Source organism: Poecilia reticulata, chromosome 14 (assembly GCF_904066995.2).
Source record: "Poecilia reticulata chromosome 14, P_reticulata-male-v2, whole genome shotgun sequence".
In the NCBI taxonomy this organism is placed as follows: Eukaryota; Metazoa; Chordata; class Actinopteri; order Cyprinodontiformes; family Poeciliidae; genus Poecilia; species Poecilia reticulata.
The window spans coordinates 9,508,929-9,526,085 of record NC_088843.1 but is presented as its reverse complement, the minus strand read 5'-3'; the positions used below and the strand labels follow the sequence as shown (position 1 = coordinate 9,526,085).

General features: G+C 38.9%; 1 protein-coding gene across 3 annotated transcripts; it reads left to right on the top strand.

Moving 5' to 3' along the window:
- The first annotated feature begins 228 nt into the window (after window positions 1–228).
- On the top strand, window positions 229–16,253 carry map7d2a (MAP7 domain containing 2a). Of its 3 annotated transcripts, XM_008427016.3 has the most exons (18): window positions 234–500; window positions 579–631; window positions 2,626–2,718; window positions 3,169–3,255; window positions 3,333–3,410; window positions 4,227–4,390; window positions 4,588–4,684; window positions 6,636–6,725; window positions 8,863–8,969; window positions 9,064–9,179; window positions 9,258–9,586; window positions 9,682–9,829; window positions 9,949–10,117; window positions 10,863–10,967; window positions 11,094–11,144; window positions 11,321–11,360; window positions 13,192–13,858; window positions 14,578–16,253. In XM_008427016.3, the coding sequence occupies exons 2-18, from the start codon at window positions 595–597 to the stop codon at window positions 14,831–14,833; spliced, it is 2,634 nt and encodes an 877-aa protein (XP_008425238.1). In that variant the 5' UTR covers window positions 234–500; window positions 579–594; the 3' UTR covers window positions 14,834–16,253. The 3 variants fall into 3 exon arrangements, with proteins under 3 accessions (XP_008425240.1, XP_008425241.1, XP_008425238.1); XM_008427018.3 differs by having other exon boundaries at window positions 229–631; window positions 9,685–9,829; XM_008427019.3 differs by lacking the exon at window positions 6,636–6,725 and having other exon boundaries at window positions 233–631.
- Window positions 16,254–17,157: the final 904 nt, after the last annotated feature.

Below are 17,157 nucleotides of genomic sequence, written 5' to 3'. Positions count from 1 at the left end.
TAATCAGATGTAACAATTAAATGTTTTAGCAGTAAGCGGAAAAACTACACAAAATAATTAATAGAAGGCTTAAAAACATTGGCTTGAGTGGAGGTCTATAATTTAATTAGTGAAATTAATTACTGAATGGACTTTTACTAGAACTGTAAAATATTATGAACAATGATAGTTCAATGATGTGGATATGACAGCGAGTTATTGGCCAGTATGCGCATTCTGTTATGTTTAGAGTTGGACCTAAGCTGCGTGCAACGTGGTAACAGTGCGCGCTCACGCTGTGACGCACGGTTGGCTGCTCCAAAACCCGATCGCATGCGCTCCATCATCCAGCAGCATCGATCTCCTCATCCACATCCTCTCAGCCTTTTCTAACGACCTTCAGCCTCTAGAGCTGCACGTCTCGGTTGTCTTTATCCGCCGTGGCTGCTCCTGCTTTTTTTTTTTTGTTTTTTTTTTTTTGGAGCTGCTCCTGCCGCTACTGTTGTTTTGGAGGAAAACGGGTACCTGCATCGGCATCACTGCGGAGTGATTTGGTGGGACAACAGCTAATTCGTTCATTTCTTTGTTTTCTGGCTCAGATCGCGGCTGAAATCCATGGCGAAAACGAACGCGTCATCCATTGCAGTGACAGGTAAGCTTCATGCAGGGTTTGTTTTGGACAGGTTTGAAACGGCGCTGTTGTATTGACGCCCGGATTAAAAGCAGACTCATGGATGACGCAACTGATCACCGCTTTATGTGATGTCTGCACTTACCCGTTTTGTTGTGCAGATCTAGGTGTTTTTTCTATAATAAAGCTTCCTAAAATTAATTAATAAGACGCAGAAGAAACGTGTCAAATGTGTGTTTCTTTGTTTTCCCGCTTGATACGTGAATTCAGCTGGTCATTTTAGACAATGCGATACACATCAATGAAAGCGTTGAAATACAAAAGAAGAAGAAAAGACAACTTCCTATAAACCTGGCATGCTCATGGATTATATTCTCGTCATCAAATCTGCGATGACTGAAGCATGAGACAACATTAAACTCGATTAAGATGAATCTTTTACTTTAAGTGAGTTTCCGCCCTCCCCACCCTGTAAAAGGGGACATTTCCCTGCAGGCCAGATCAAATTAGATATAATGAGAGCAGATTGGCCCTTTTCAGTGCTCACTGCTTCTAGCAGAAAAAAGTCAACTGAAAACCAAGGACTACGGTTTACAGCTGCAGTTAAGGCTCTAGCGCAAAAACAATAAAAAAATAAAAACCTTTTGTTTTAACTTTAATTCTAATGTGGTTTGAGTGACAAAAAAAAATTGTAACTGGTACTTACAACAGTCCAGTTTAAATTGAACTACAGTATTATCAATACATTTTATAGAAAATAGAGCTTGGCATTAGTGGAAGCTTTATTCTTTCTTTCTCTCTTTCTTTCTTTCTTTATCATATATTATTAACTGGGTGTCAAGTAGTATACTTTGGAAGCTTAATATTTTGTCATTAAAAGGTCACATGCTCTAAAGACTAAAAATGTAGATATTTATGTGTTTAAACAAATAAAGATGTTTCCATTTATTTACAGAGCAGGGTTTGGCCATTGCCCCCCTGCTCCCCCTCTTGGGGGCGCCAGTGCTTCAAAAAACGTAAAGGCTTCTCTAAAACCACCTGATTCATTACCTAATGGGTCCCATCATGCCCTCAGAAGCATCAATAAAAGGTGTTTTTATACAAATGTTGTAATCAGTGTGTTTAATCCAGCCAGTCGAGAGCTTTAAATTAGACCTGAGTAGCACTGGGTAAAGCACATTTAAGTTCGGACCTCATCAGTGTTACATGCCAGGTTTGACCTCTGACGTAAACCAAGTAATTCACTTGATGGAGTGAAGTGACTGTTTGTTGACAGGTTAGCTTGCGACGCACATATTGATTCAGTGAATTTGTGGGATTAAATGTTTTATATGGCAGTTTACACCGCTTTTGTCAGGAACTCTCTAACCCGATTCAGCCTGCCATATTAACATTTATTACATGTTTATTAGCTTTATTGAGAAATCTTTGGCTATAAAAGAATTCTTTGTGTCTAATTGATTGATGTGAGATTTTTTACAATATGATAATGCAAATTAAGCAAAACAGTTTCACAGTATTTACAAAAACTGTAAAATATAAAAACATTTAATTGCTTCTGCAGTTGTTTCTATATAGATTTTAATAAACAGTCTAGCAATGCACAGCACTAGGTAGGGGAGGGGCAGTGTTCTGTAAACACTGCCCCTCTTACCTTAAGGAGGGGCAGTCCTTTTGTAAAGTCCTTTACAAAAGGACTTTACAAAAGACCTTTTGACTTTTGCAAAATCAAAAGGTCTTTAAATCATCAAAGGGACTTAAAATCATCCCAATGATATAATTGACTTTTTTAAAATGTTTTTAAAATCTTAAGTTTTAACACTGATCCAGGTCAAGTTATAGGACATGTTATAAGTTGAAAGGGAGCATTTCCTTAATCTGTCAGCCCTGACTGCTGGCTCACACTCATTGTCCACAAGAGGCTTGCCATTACAGCTCCAGAGCATTTTCTCCATGCATTTCGTTGTTAATGCAAGAAAATCACCCCTGTGAACTGTCATTACATTGTGCATTAGGTGAAAAGATGGCACCACCATCCATTACTCTCCTTCCTGACAAGAAATCGCCGACAAACGGTCACAGCTCTCCTGGTCGGACGGGAAAAACAAGTGAGTAATCCTCTCTCCGTCTCTCGTGCTTCAGTCACATAAATCCCACTTTATTTCCACGTCATGTCATCTGGATAAAAGTCCCTTAAAGTAAAAAGATTTAGACTCCTATCCAATTTCTAGGAGGTTCCCACTAACTTTAACTGGAGGCTTTATTTGGATGTCCTGATGTCGGGTTTCATTGTTGTCAGGAGCTGGTTACAACTCAGCAACGCTAACAAGAAAGGACAGTCAGCATATGTAAAGTGATGAGCACATCTTTGGTGTCGCGGTTTGTCCTTGACATAAGGCGTTTTGCAACACAATGCATTTAACACACATTAGCTTCATTCAATTGAATGCATATGTCCCCCTGCTGGCAGAAAAGCAGTGCTGCAGCTTAGTGCTGAAATCCTTCTCAGGACAATCCGAGAATACGTTTTAACCCCCAGGTGATTGTTTTGATTCCAGCTCCATCTAACGCAGAGAAGAGGCCACACATGAACGGACATGCATCCCCCTCACATCTAACGAGTAACAATCATGGAGGGAAGCAAAGTGAGTGTTCCTCCCCGACGATGCCGTCCCTACTGCAGTCTTGCCGACTTTTCCTGACATCACTGCTAATCTTTTAGGTCAGGAGGGCTACATGAAGACTGATGACAGGATGCGTTTAGCCAAGGAGAGACGAGAGGAGAGGGAGAGGAGTCTGGGTAGGCTGACGTCTTGTTTTTATTTTTTTGCTCAAAGCTTTCTTTGCAAAGTTTGCTTGTGATATAATATCTGTGGACCTTAATGGGTTGTATGAGGGCTCTCCTTGTCTGGAGAAGATTCATTTAGAGTTCACTGGGTTTCTGATATGATGAGCTGTGTCATCATGGAAAGTCTGAGAGCGACACTGAACGGTCCACAAAAGTAGGTCTTCGACTAGGAGATAATCCTGCTTCTCCAGTGGTTGCCCCATGGTGACAAGGATTTTTATCTCAGCGAGTTAATCTTGAGCATAGAGAGACAGGCGAAATCAAACTCGGTCTAGCTCATAGGTGCAAGCGACAATAAACTTAAAAGAAATGAGTATTCCAACATAAAAACAAGGTTTTTGTGATCTTAGTCATCATGCCACATCTTCACTCGTTTGTCCAAAAGTTTGCCAAATGTCCCAGATTATGAGAACATCTCCTTTACAATGCTAACAGAAGGTGTGAACTAAAGAGCTGAAAATGAATCAAACGTTACTTTACTTATTAGTTTAAATGTGTGAAGAAACATTTAGACTAATACTTGCACTATTTCTGCTTTTGACATACATCTGCTCTGTCAGATTTGTTTTATGTTTTTACGAGATTTACATCACAGTCAGATGTAAAATGCTTATCACTGATTTATCGTCGGGTCTCATGTCTATACAGTACAAAAAAAATCTTGGCATTTTAACAAGAATGTGTACAGTTTTCCACAGTATGACTGATGTTAATGTTTAACTACATTTAAAACCATAAATTATGGTTTTAAATCCGTGTCTCTCGCAGCGGCCAGGGAGCAGCTGATCAGGGAGAAGGAGCGCAGGGCTCGACTGCAATATGAGCGCACCGTGGAGGAGCGCTGGAGACGGCTGGAGGAGCAGAGGCAGAAAGAGGAGCTCCGGAGAGCTGCAGTGGAGGAGAAGAGGAGGCAGCAGCTCGAGGAGGAGAGGGTCAGATGAGTTTAAAAGTTTTGTGTTCAGACCTTGACAGTGTGTAGTACCAGACTTAAAAAGCATGTTGAGTTTGATCTGTTTTGACTTCATGCCTAGTATTTGGAATGTAGCTACTGATATTTATTTGGAACGCCAAAATCCAAGACGAGGTCAGGGAATTGAAAACAAAGTAAGTTTATCCGTGTTGCATGCAGGAGCGGCTTGAGGCCCTCATGAAGCGCTCTCTGGAGAGAAGCCTTCAGCTGGAGCAGAGAACAAAGCGCTGGGGAAGGGGTTATCCTCCTGGAGCAGGTACGGAGGTTCAGATATAAATGTCGCCTGTTCTGTAAGACTCAAGGATCTTTGTTGCCCTGCACACTTACTGACTCCTACTAAACATGTGTGCAAAGCTTTAAAGCCTAATAGAGAAGCAAAATCTCACTGTGACTAATCGGAAAAAAATTCAACCTTTGCTTACATTTATCCAGAAATAAAACATCTCATGTTAAGAACAGTTTGTTTTTTGCAAAACAATTCATTCCCCACTTATTATCCATCCATCCATTTTTTTACACCCTTGTACCTCAGTGAGGTTGGGAGGGGTGCTGGTGCCTATCTCCAGCTTCCCCACATATTAGTTCAACTAAATATATTTAAACTGATTACAACTAAAATATATTTTAAAATTGATTAGGGTCTGGGTATCTGTCGTCTACAAAAGGCCTCTAATTAAAATAGGAAAGCCAATAGCATATGTGATTAAAATAAGACGGGAAATATCTAAATCTTGATAAGTCAGGAGAAGGCTACAGGATATTGCAACCAGTATTTTGTAAAGAAATTTTTAGCATATTCTCTGGACATATATGTTCCATTTGATTTAAAATGGTTATAATGTCAGCAGGAGAAATATTCACAACACAAAATCTAAAATCTCCCAGAAGAAGAGATGAGACCAAAGAAAAGGCCCAGGACTCCAGATTTTTTGGGGAAGATTATAATAAGAGAATAGGCAAAGGTATCTCACTGTCTACATGCTCTAACCTTGTGAAATGTTTTAGGACAAGACTGAGTGCTGGTTTATTAACAAAAGGGTTTCTTTTTTACAAAGCACTAACGGCATCAAGGGTTCCTGCTCTTCCCCTCTCAATATAAAAAAGTAAAGGTTGGATTTTTCTAAAGTTTTCACTGTAAGATTTTGCAACAACAACAAAAAGAAATAAAGTAGCCCGAGCCTTTTTAGCATACACACGCAACACTGTGCATGTTTTCATGAGAGCTTTGACCATTGCTTGTGGCCTGCTTATTGAAGTTTGCATGAATGTATACACCAGACAAAATAAGTGTGGAACATGTCAATGTTTTCTTTTTCAGTTTAGATATTTCTGATGGGGGCATCAACAGGGAATTTACCACATGTCGATAACGACTCAAGTGATCCACGCATACAATGAAATCAGAGCAAATTAATCCACAAAGAATTTCCTAGGCAAAATTTTGGCTTTACATCCAAAGGATTTACCTTTGGTCTCATCTGATGAGATTAAATTCTCATCAGATGAGAAATCTTAAAGAGGTACCTGGCGGTGGCTTATTTATGGACAAATAATCTTCTTTTCAGATTGTCACTCGAATGGCACTCACTGGAGAATTTAGAAGCTTAGAAATACACCTGTAGCATTGCTGTTAGTATACTTTTCTGCATTTTAAATTTTATATCTATTCTATCCCTTTTTGCTTATCATGTTCAACATGCATTCTAAGTTATCAGTATGTTTGTTTGGGGACTAATTTGCTCTGACTGCTATTACCTGCATGATCTGCTTGAGTTTTACCAGATGTCAAAAACCCCATGAAACATTTTTCCAAATTGAGAAAAACGTTGATGGTTTCAATATTTATTTTACCCGCTGTATCTCTTTTCCCAGAGAGGCATTATAGAATTACATGTCGGCATGGGTGTCTCTTCTCCATCTGTAGAAATCACCTTCTGAACCTCTGTGAATAAATCCAGTGCTGGTAAATGCTAACAAAAACCAGCAATATTTTCTTATTTTTTATAATCACTCACATTTCTGCTGTCACTGAATTCATCACTTCAAAACATTTTCAAACTCACACAATATTCCAGTTCGCTCTGCATCGTCACATCCCTGCTGGTATGTTAATTCTCACTCATTCTTCACAGCTGGATGAGAAGGTTATCAAAGAAACTGTTCATAATGCTCTGTTTGCTCTGCTCTGCTCCGCCCGCTGCCTATAGGTGACTGTGAGAATGTCCCACTCCCTTTCTCTGCTGCCTCCGCCTTTTCCCATGGCATTGCCTCCCCCCATCCTGCTGTCAGCGGATCTGGTAAATTTAAGCCCCCACCCATAACCTCCCAAATGCGTCTCCCCCATGTTCATCCAACAGTTACAGTGTCTGTGTGACCATGTTTGTTTCTAGATTGAAACAGGAGTTCAAAGATGCGAACTCTTTCTGTGTTGCAGGAGGATTTGGCTTCTTTTTTGGTGTCGGTCTGTGATATAATATGATGCAGTGCTTTGCAAAAGTTTTTATACCCTGTGAACTTGTATCACATCTTAGTTTCTGCAAATATGTTTCAAAATTTTCTGTCAAAATTGTTGCAAAGCTATGCCTTTTTAAAAGTCCCCTTTTCTGAGACACTGCTAAAATAAAATATATTGTTTAAATCTCACTATCAGTGCAGCTCTGTGAAGGCCTCAGTAAACTGTTTGTTAGTGGACATCAGTGAAACATCCACAAGTAGCAGAATCTGTTGACAGGATACCTATTAGTCACCTAATATTTATATTTATGCATCAAATTGCTCAGTCAAAGTCCACACCAAGATCTGAACAGAAATACAAAGAGATGCTATGTTGCTCTACTTTGCATAAATGAAATCCAAATGTTGCTTGATACGTGACAAAATTTGGAAAGCCTCAAAGGGTACAAACATTTTTGCGAGACACTGTACATGTGTGATAATCTGTATGCTCAGCCTGCTTTCATTATTCTCTGCTTGGTCTCCTTAGCGGATGCCTCCATCACTGAGTTAGAGGAAATGAGGAGCCGCAAAACCTGGACACACGTCTCCATGATTCAAATAGGGACAGATGTTGTACCAGAATCCTTCACTGATTAACATTCACTCAGATTTTCTGGCCTTGATGTGATCTGAATTTATGCAAATGCAATCCTATTGATCAATTGGTGATGAGCTCATTTTTGTTTAGATTTGTATTGGTGCAACAGCACCACAATGTAGGAATAATAACAATTGGAAAATGGACCAGCATCAGTGACTTTATAATTGTTGATGGGAACATGCTGTCCTCCATTATTCCATCTCCCATGGCCAGATTATTTGCTCTAGTAAACATATGCTTTCAGTGACTAAAACTCTGCCCAGGCTGCTTAAAAGCCAGCGTCTGGATTAATATTCCCAGCTTAGTGATCCCCTTAGTAACTAGGAACATGCTAGAGAGAATTGGATCAGGATGTCTTGGATATCAGTGGTCTGAAGAGTTTGTTGAAGAGATTGTTTAGTTTTAATTTTTACTTTTTTACATTTTTAACCTGGGATTGGGATTATAAAATGACAGCAGCCATGTGGTGCTGACTTTGGCTTTTCACAGCAGACGGATGCAGAGATAAATCACAGATGACCTAGAATAAAAATAGACACAGATATTGTTAGCCCAATGAGATGACTTCTGCACTCCTCAGAGATTGCTCTTATGTCGGGGAGTTACAAAGACTATTTCTGGTGTCTTTCAATGAAGCCTATATTTCGGGCTTGTTTTTTTGTGTGATTGTGCTTTTTACAGCAAGTTTTTGCCTTTTTTAAAAAAATCTTCTGACACAGTTTACAGTGTGGCGGTTCAGAAACAATGTTTCTGGATTTCTGTTTTTACATGATTACATTTATTAAGGAAAAGGAAGGTTAATTTACTAACTGCAAGTATTCATGTTAAACCCTTACACAAAACCTAACCTTGACAAAACACTGACAAGGTAAAACATTATTTTCCTTTCTATGATGCAATAATTGATTCACAGAAATTAAATCTCATTTTCCCCTCCTGATTCTTGTACATCATGGCGCCTTCCAGGGGACTGAATGCATAAACAGACACAGTGAAATGTGATGGAGGATATTTTATTTCAAGTATAAATCCTGGGTCAGACTAGTATAAGAGTTTAGTTAAAAAAAAACAACAAAAAACACACAAACACCTGTGGATAGTGGCACAGAAAATGAGAAATTAAAGCCTATGTGTCTTTTTATACATTGTATGTAAACATCTGGTTTCCCTTGGTTTTATAACACCATTTTGTCGCCAACAAATTAGACTCTAAATATGAGTTCATACGAGTTATATATTCTGTAGTTTAGTTCACTTTAGACTGTCCGGGCAAATCTTTTCTGTCTGAATAATATTCAGTTGTAGAAACTGACTCAAATGTGTGTGCTGTTGTGCAGCACCCTGCAGCCCTCACAGGTCACCTTTCTGCAACGCACTCAATGCTGCATCTCCCAACAGAGCTGGACTTCAGGGAGGCTCCCAGTCCACTCCCAGTACCCCCAAGGTCACATCTTTATGTCATGTTAAGCGTACTTACACAAAATGAGCAGCAGTTGGATAAACGTTGGCTTTATGCTTTATTGAAACTCTGTTTTCAGAAAGAGCGTCTGCGCCGAGACAGAAGAACTGCTTCCCCAGTTTGTGGATCCCCTGTGCGAAGATCTGAATCCCCAGCAAGTGTCACTAGGCAGCTGACTTCCCCCTCTGCCTCCAGGTAAGATTATTTGTTGCAGAAATGAAAGGTCACATGGTCAAATATGCAGTTCCCTATCGTCAGTCTCTCTTCTTGCAGATTAGCGTCTAAGACCCATACCCAGTCTCCCAGCAGTTCTCCTCAGTATCACCGTTCTCCAACCAGATGTCACCCAAACCAGAATGATGACAGGAAAGGAGAAGATAAGAAGCTGGAAAAAAGGGGGGAACAACCCAAAGCTGAGTCAGCAGCAAGAACCAATGCAGAAACCAAAAACCTAAACTCATCTTCACAAGGCCAATTTGTTAGGAATTTGAACAGAGATACGCATGAGAAGAATCATTCACCTGACAGAAGGAACCAAATGTCACCAAGAGCAGATCCTTCAGAGAGAAGATTGCATGTCAACGGACAGAATGGAGACAAAGGTAAAGCTAGATTTACCCACAGTTGCATTATAATTGATCTCAACACACGTTTCATGTAAGGATTTTAACGACATCTTTCCTCCATGTTTTTTCAGAAGCTGTCGCAAACACATCCACAGGAAAAGTGGGAGCTGGCACGACGAATGCAGAGGAGGCTACAAGGCTGCTGGCAGAGCGCAGGCGCCAGGCTCGAGCTCAGAAAGAGCTGGAGGAGAAGAAACAGGGAAAAGAGCAAGAGGAAAGGTGAGTCCCTCGTAAAAATCTGGAGTTCTGACAACTGATTCGGACAGCGAGGCTTTGTAGACTAAACTTGTAAAACTAGAGTTTTGATCCTTGCTAATGATATTGACAATTTCGATCAGATTGAGGGAAGAGGAGCAGAAGAAGCAGCTTGCCCAGCAGCAACAGGGGCAACAAGCGAAGGCACAACAAGAGGAGGTGAGACGGAACAATGTGATGGACCACCACAGGCTCAAGCTGGAAGAAGACAAAAGAAAGGAAGAGCAACAGGAGGTCCAGAGTGAGGCAGAGGTCAGTCACAACAACGAGGCAGATAAAGAGCTTTACTTGATGGTTGTACAGTGCCTTGGAAAGATAGTCCTACTCATTGAATACATTTTATATTTTGTGATGCTACAACAACTCCAATGCCACTCTGAGTGGCATTGGAGTTTTCCACTCACTTGTTTTGAGTTTTAACAAAATAACTCAGTTTATTTTGTTTAACTGAGTTAAAGCCGTAACTCTTGCTGTAACTGGAGTGAAAATAAATGTCAAACTCAGTCTTCAAGTAGATTTAGGTTTGGACTTTGACTGGGTCATTCTAATACATTGATGTGCTTTGATTTAAAACCATTGAATTGTTGCTATGGTTGTATGTCTCAGGTCATTGTTCCCGTTTTTAGCCAAATCCATTTTTTTTTTGTTAATCTTGACCAGCATCCCTGTGTCTGGTAGGAAAAGAACATCCCCAAAGCTTTATGCTGCCACCACCATGTTTCCTCATGAGAATTGTGTAAATAGAATAAGGTTGAGTTCCCTAAAGACATTTCTATTTTGGTGTCATCTGACCAGAGGGTTTATGAGTTTCTTTCAGCAAAGGTTGTCTTCTTGCCAGCTTTGTAGAGTGCAGGCAAAATGTCACAAGGTGTCCAGGGTATGAATAGTTTTGGAAAACACTATCTTCACTTTTTATAGATATTTCTTTTTGTAGACGTTTCACTTTTTTTTTTTTTTTTTTTTTACAACAACTCCACTTGTTTTCTACGACAAATAGAAAGAAAAAGCAAAGGTCCAGGCTAAAGAAGATGCAGAGCGTCAGCGGCAAGGCAGAGAACAGCAGACACAACAGGAAGAGGAAGAGCGGCAACTCAGGAAAAAGGTTTAGTTTAACAGAATTATCTTCAGAAATTAGCAAAAGCAATCCGAGGTTCATGGTTACAGTTTCCAATGTAAATATTCTAATTCAATAGTTGGGAAGTAAATCTCCATTTAAAATGTTTTGCAGAGAATTGAGGAGATTATGAAGAGAACCAGGAAGAGTGAAGCTGACATGAAGGTACTGTGAGAGGCCTTTATCGCCTGCAGATTGCGCAGCCACGCTTTTATTTGTCCCCCCTCTTAACTTCCTTTTATCGACTGCTTGACTTTCTGTTTTTGCTATTATTATTAAATTTTATTATTAATGACTCTTTGGTTTTGTGTCCTCATTGCCTCTGTTGTGCACTGAATCAGAAAGAGGAGCAGGTGCAGACGTTGCCGGTCTCACCTCCAGGTTAGTATACGTCCGGTCAGCCTGAAGACGCGTTTAAGTTTGCTTGCTGTCCATGCTTATTTCGCCCCTTGGCTGTATGCCTTGCTGCTGTAAAAATGCAAACAGGGCATGTGTGGTTTCTGATTTCATTTTTCCTATCAGCAAATCTTAAGCATGTGCAACAGCAATCTTAATTTTTCTGAGTTGGATTGTCTGCAGCGACTTCTGATGCTTTAGCTTTGGTTCTTCAGAATGTGCAAGAAAAGAATCCAACAATCAAAAAAAACAAAAACAAACTATATTGGTGCTCCTGGTCGTGCATTTTAGTCTCATGATGGAGATCAGACTTTGCATGGGGACTGCAAACTGCATTCAGCAAGAATGACTGATTATGCACAGTTATTAGGCAAAATAAGTTACATAATTAATGCGCAACATTGCAAAATATTGTTCACTACCCCATTTATTTTTTTTAGATAATATGAAATAGTTGTCACAAAACTATGATAAATTTAGTTAATAATTTTTCAGTGTCTCTTTCTTGATCTCTTTGTAATCGGTTTTACATCCAAAAGCAGCCAACGCCTCAAAAACAGCTGTGTTCAAAACTGTACATTCAAACACTTGACACATGAATCCAGAAAAATACAGATTTATTAATAGCTTGTACAGCTAGCTGTAGTTAATTTGGCCTCAAACCTATGAGTTAGCAACACAGTTTAGCTGGGCTTGATGTCATTCCCAGGTCCAAGTTTCAGCTTCAGGGATAAACAGAACAGAACATAAGTAGCTACCAGCACTGGTTTCTGGTTCACTGTCATAAACTACCCCAAAGTTGCTTTATTTAGTTTTTATTTTGCAAATATTGAATGCCAACATTTTTATTTTTTATTTTATTTATTTTTTTGTTGTATTAATTAGGCAAGTAATGCAATTAGAATAAAATTGCCAGAATTCAGAACTAAATCTGAGAGAGAAAATATATTGTGTGTTTTGAAGAATACTCTGGACAAGATGTGCCCTCACTACCTGAGAGATTTGGAGAAACTTCAAAAGACAGAATGAATAAATATTACTTAGACAAGAGGTGGAACGCTGAATGACTTCTACCAAATAACTCTGCACACTTTTACTTTTTTTTAATAAGCAAATACATAGCAAAAAAAAAAGGTTTTATAAAAAAAAAAGTAAAAGTGTGCAGAGTTATTTGGTAGAAGTCAGTCAGAGTTCCACCTCTTGTCTAAGCAACATTTATTCATTCTGCCTTTTGAAGGTTCTCCAAATCTCTCAGATAATGACATATGTTATTACAAGGTGAAAAAAGCGACATTTTAAATGGGGTGAGAAAACTTTTGAGATCCACTACAGGTCAATTAATCGAATAACAAAAATCAAAACTGCATGCCTTTGAGTTTAGTAATTTTAATAGACGGTTTTCTTACCTGCTACTCATGTCAGAAAAGCTACTTACCTAATAACTGTGCATGCTAAATGTGGCTCCCTGTGGAGGTGAAGAAGCAACAGTGAAGGATTTTTTTCCCTCTTGATGCTGATTGGACATCCCTCACTGCGTAGCTGTATCATGGGAGCTGACTGTAAAGCCAGGGCTCTCTTCTAAATGCCCTTGAAATATTTTGGCAGCATGGTGGAGGGAACTGACCTGCAATGTGCAACTTAACACAATTTTATTGTTGAGTTTTATCTTGAAGAAAGGCTATTTTCGATCCCTGCTCTCTCTCCATGACTTTGGTCACCTTTATAAGCTCTGCATTTTTAACTAAGATCAAAGAAATACCCAGAGATATTGGGAAAACATTTCAAGTCCACTGTAATGTTTTTGTATTTTTCACAGGGGATGTAATTACCAAAGCTCATGTCATCAAGCAGGCAAGCAAAAAGGTTGAGTTTCAGGTAAAAGAGGAGATAATGGTGCAGGTTGAAACAAAGGGATGTGTTACCCTCAAGAAAGAGGCAGCAGCACAGATGGACAGTGACAAGAGTAAACAAGTTCAAAATAACACTCACCCAGTCACACAGGCACTCAGTGTTCCTGAAAAGAGACCTGAGAAAAAACAGACCAGTAAAGAGAATTGTGGCAGCCAAATCAGCAAAGAGGCCAGCGCCAGCACATTCAAGCAGCAGGGCAGAGAGATGGAGTTGAATCTGAACATGCACCACAGATCCATTGTCAAAATCACCACACAAGTTCACACAGAGTCGACTGAACTGACAGGAGACACTAAAGCAATGCAAAGACAGGGGAGTGTGATGAATGGAGCGGTGAAGGGTGAAGGAAGTGCCTTAAAATGCAGCCATCCGACCTCTGAAGGAAGCAAACAGCAAAGTAACGTATCAATCTCAGCTGAGGAAAAGGCTAAAAAGGGGCCTGACGATGGACTTGGTAGATCCTCTTTGACGATGGTACCGTTGGTCCATTTATCACCACCAGTCATCAAGCTGGAGCCGTTAGATGTGAAAAGAACTGAATCCTGTGATGATGTGCAATCCATGGATGTTAGGTGAGTCCTTACTTATGGTGCCTCGCAGAAGTATTAGTAATCTATAAACTTTCCCCTCATTCTTTGTGTTAGAACCAAAAACTTTAATGCATTTGCTTTGATTTTATACTATGGACGAACTCAAACAAGCTTTGCACATCTAACGATTGAAATTGTTGCCCAATCTTCTTGGCAAAATGGCTCAAGAACATTGTGGTTTTGTGATGTCTTTGATGTTGTTTAATCACTAATGTTTTATAACAAACCTCTGAGGCTGTCACAGAAAATCTGTTTTTAAGCTAAGGTCAAATTTGTAGTAGGGGTGCACCAATAAAGCGGCCCCAATTTTGTTAATTTTGGGAGATGGGTGATCAGCCAATACTTACATGTGAAGCCGATTTTTCACCAATCTTATCTACCTTGGCAAATATCTAAAAAACAACCACTGTCCTCTTTTGCTCTGCTGTGATAGAGGTTTGACTGATAGACCCACCCATCAGGTGATGTCTGTACATTGGGTATTGGTCAAATTTGGAGTCAGCGGTTCAAGCTTCTTAAAAGATCGGTAATCGGCCAGAAAACTGAATCGGTGCATCCCTATTATTTAGTATGTTCTTGATTGTATTTCCGGTATCATTAGGGTGTGCCATTGAGACATGACACAACATGTAGGCTGCCTCAGGATAATTAAGCAGCTAAAGTGCATTTAAATTCTATTTCTTTCTCACAATGTGTTTCAGCCCAGCTTCGAAGGAGGAACTAATATCCATCCCTGAGTATTCGCCAGATAATGAAATCGAACAGGGTTTCATGAGCCACAACCAGGCTCTTAAGGACTTGATGGACCTGACAGGGAGTGTCACCCACACAAAGCTCCCTCCTGAGAGCACTATAGGCGACTGCAACAAGAACCTGATACGCGGGGTTGTTAGTCCAATGACAGATTCAAAGCTCCTAGGGGTCGCACCCCCATCCTCAAACAAGCTAAGCGTCTAGTTGTCTGTTTAGCTCTTTCTCTTCTGCTTGTACCCACTTTCTTCTATGACTTTACAACCTGTGTGATTGTAGCTACAGGAATCGAGCCATAGAGACTGACTGAAAAATACACACTGTAAGCTAATGATGGAGCTTGTGAATTTATCTGTGAATGATTTCTTTTTGATTTAAAAGACAAAAATATGTAGGCTGACTCAAAAGTGCTTGTATATATGACGAAGTAGAAAACAACAACAAAAAAATTAAATATCAGGGTTCTAGATAGAATAGAAACTAGAAAACACAGGTTTCCTTTCTTGCATTAGCTTGTTACAAATTGCACATATTTCTCATAGACCTGATACAATATTGAATTATTAAGAATTACTATTCTTGTTGCATTTCAATCTCTACCATCTTCCTGAATGTTTAGATTATATTTACTGACTTGGTGGAGAAATGTGCTGTGTCAAGTTGTGTTATCCATGCATGTATTAATGAATGAAAGTATGAAAGTAAGACTCCACCCAAACTGGTCGAACCATTCTCTTCTCCACCCTATAAAACCTTATCATGGGACTGTTCACTTATTGAAATAATTCCCCTAAGCGCATGTCACAGAGCAAAAATTATGGCTGTCAAAAAAAGAGGTTGCACCACTTTTCAAACAATGGCACATTAAAATATATTTTTTTTCTAGGTGAAAGGGGTGAATTTATGATGGTACAATAATCAAGCCAGGCACCCTTTATTTATGAATTTTTAAAAAAGCAGAGAAAAATTCTGACAGCTGAGAAAACTTCCTGTTACTTTAAAAGCAATGTGTAGCAGCAACCTGCTTTGTCAGACACAGTTTTGGTAAATCTACCATGCAGAATCAAAATACTGGCTTTGGACTGACACTGTCCAGTGCAAGAACAATAAAGATCCTGCTTCAGCAAAAACCTGTTTGAGCAAGTTGTGAAATAATAAACCATAGCAGGTGTTATATTCCATGTTAGGAATTGAAGTTTTAGAAAAACATGCCTTAACAAGAAATGACTGGTTCATGTTATTCATGCTATTATTCTTTTTTTTTAGCAAGTGGGTGCTGCATTCTTGGAAATAGACTTTAGGCTCTTGAGCTATTTAAATTTCTTGAACACAAAGGTTATAAGGTGATATCACCCAGGTGAAAACATATATAGCATAACCATTGCATTTGCACTGTTTTGCACATTAAATCATCTTCTTATAAACATGTGGATTCTGACTACTAACTAAAACATGGATGTAGAAAAATACTATTTTCAGGTCTGCTCATATACCATAACTCAATTGTATCATGGTCAGCCTACATTATGCAAACACTGTAGACATTGTTTGTGCATGGTTAGCATGGTCATCAGTATGTAATCCAATAGGAATATAAATAAAAACAAATAAAGAGTAACAACAGGAATTTTGAGTTTCTGTGTGTGTTAATGTGAGTTTTTCATCAAGCTGGCAGTTTAAAGAAAATGTAATCGAATTCAAAATGCAATCACATTGTAATGATCATCTAAGTCCATCTTTAGAAAAACGCTCAAAGAACAAAATTATTGACCAGTGAAACTGATTGCATCCAGCAAGATCTGTAAGCTTATGGAGAGCTGAAATGGCTCTCCATAAGCTCTGATAAATTTCATAGTGCAAATATAACTCACTCATCTTTCTGATTATGTTACACAAATTCAATCATTTAATCATATTGGACTATATAGCAAATACTAAGTTATTTAAATAAAAGGGCAAAATACAATGAAAAAACCCTCTTACCTTAGTTCAGTAAAACTGTTAGTTTCTGTTGTCAACCCTTAACTATGAACTATTTTGGATGTTAGAGTGGTTATTTGCTGATAACAATTTACTTCCTGTATGAAGAATTTGTTGGTTATGACTGAAGAATGATGTGGAAATTGCAGAGACAAAACAGAGACACTCTTAGACAGCATGTCTAAGAGTGTCTCTGTTTTTGAAATACACAAGGGTAGCAGAATAATTCCACAAAAATCACTGCAAAAATGCAAAATTACGTAAGTAAAGAAAATAAACAAAACTTTTGGTCTATGGATGTTAAGATTTGTTGCATTTTTGAAGTAACCCTTGAACTTGCCTTTTTTAATGTTACAGACACAAGCCTCAGTGTATTTTATTGGGGAGTAAGTGATTTGTTAGAAAGTATTGCATAGTCAAGTGGGAGACAGAAAAAAAGGATTATTTTAAAGTTAATTACAAATAAAGCAGTGCTTTTTGAGTTAAAGATTAGGATGTTGTTTTAAAGCCAAACCCCTCTTCACCATAATTTTACCCTTGCCTTCTTGCCT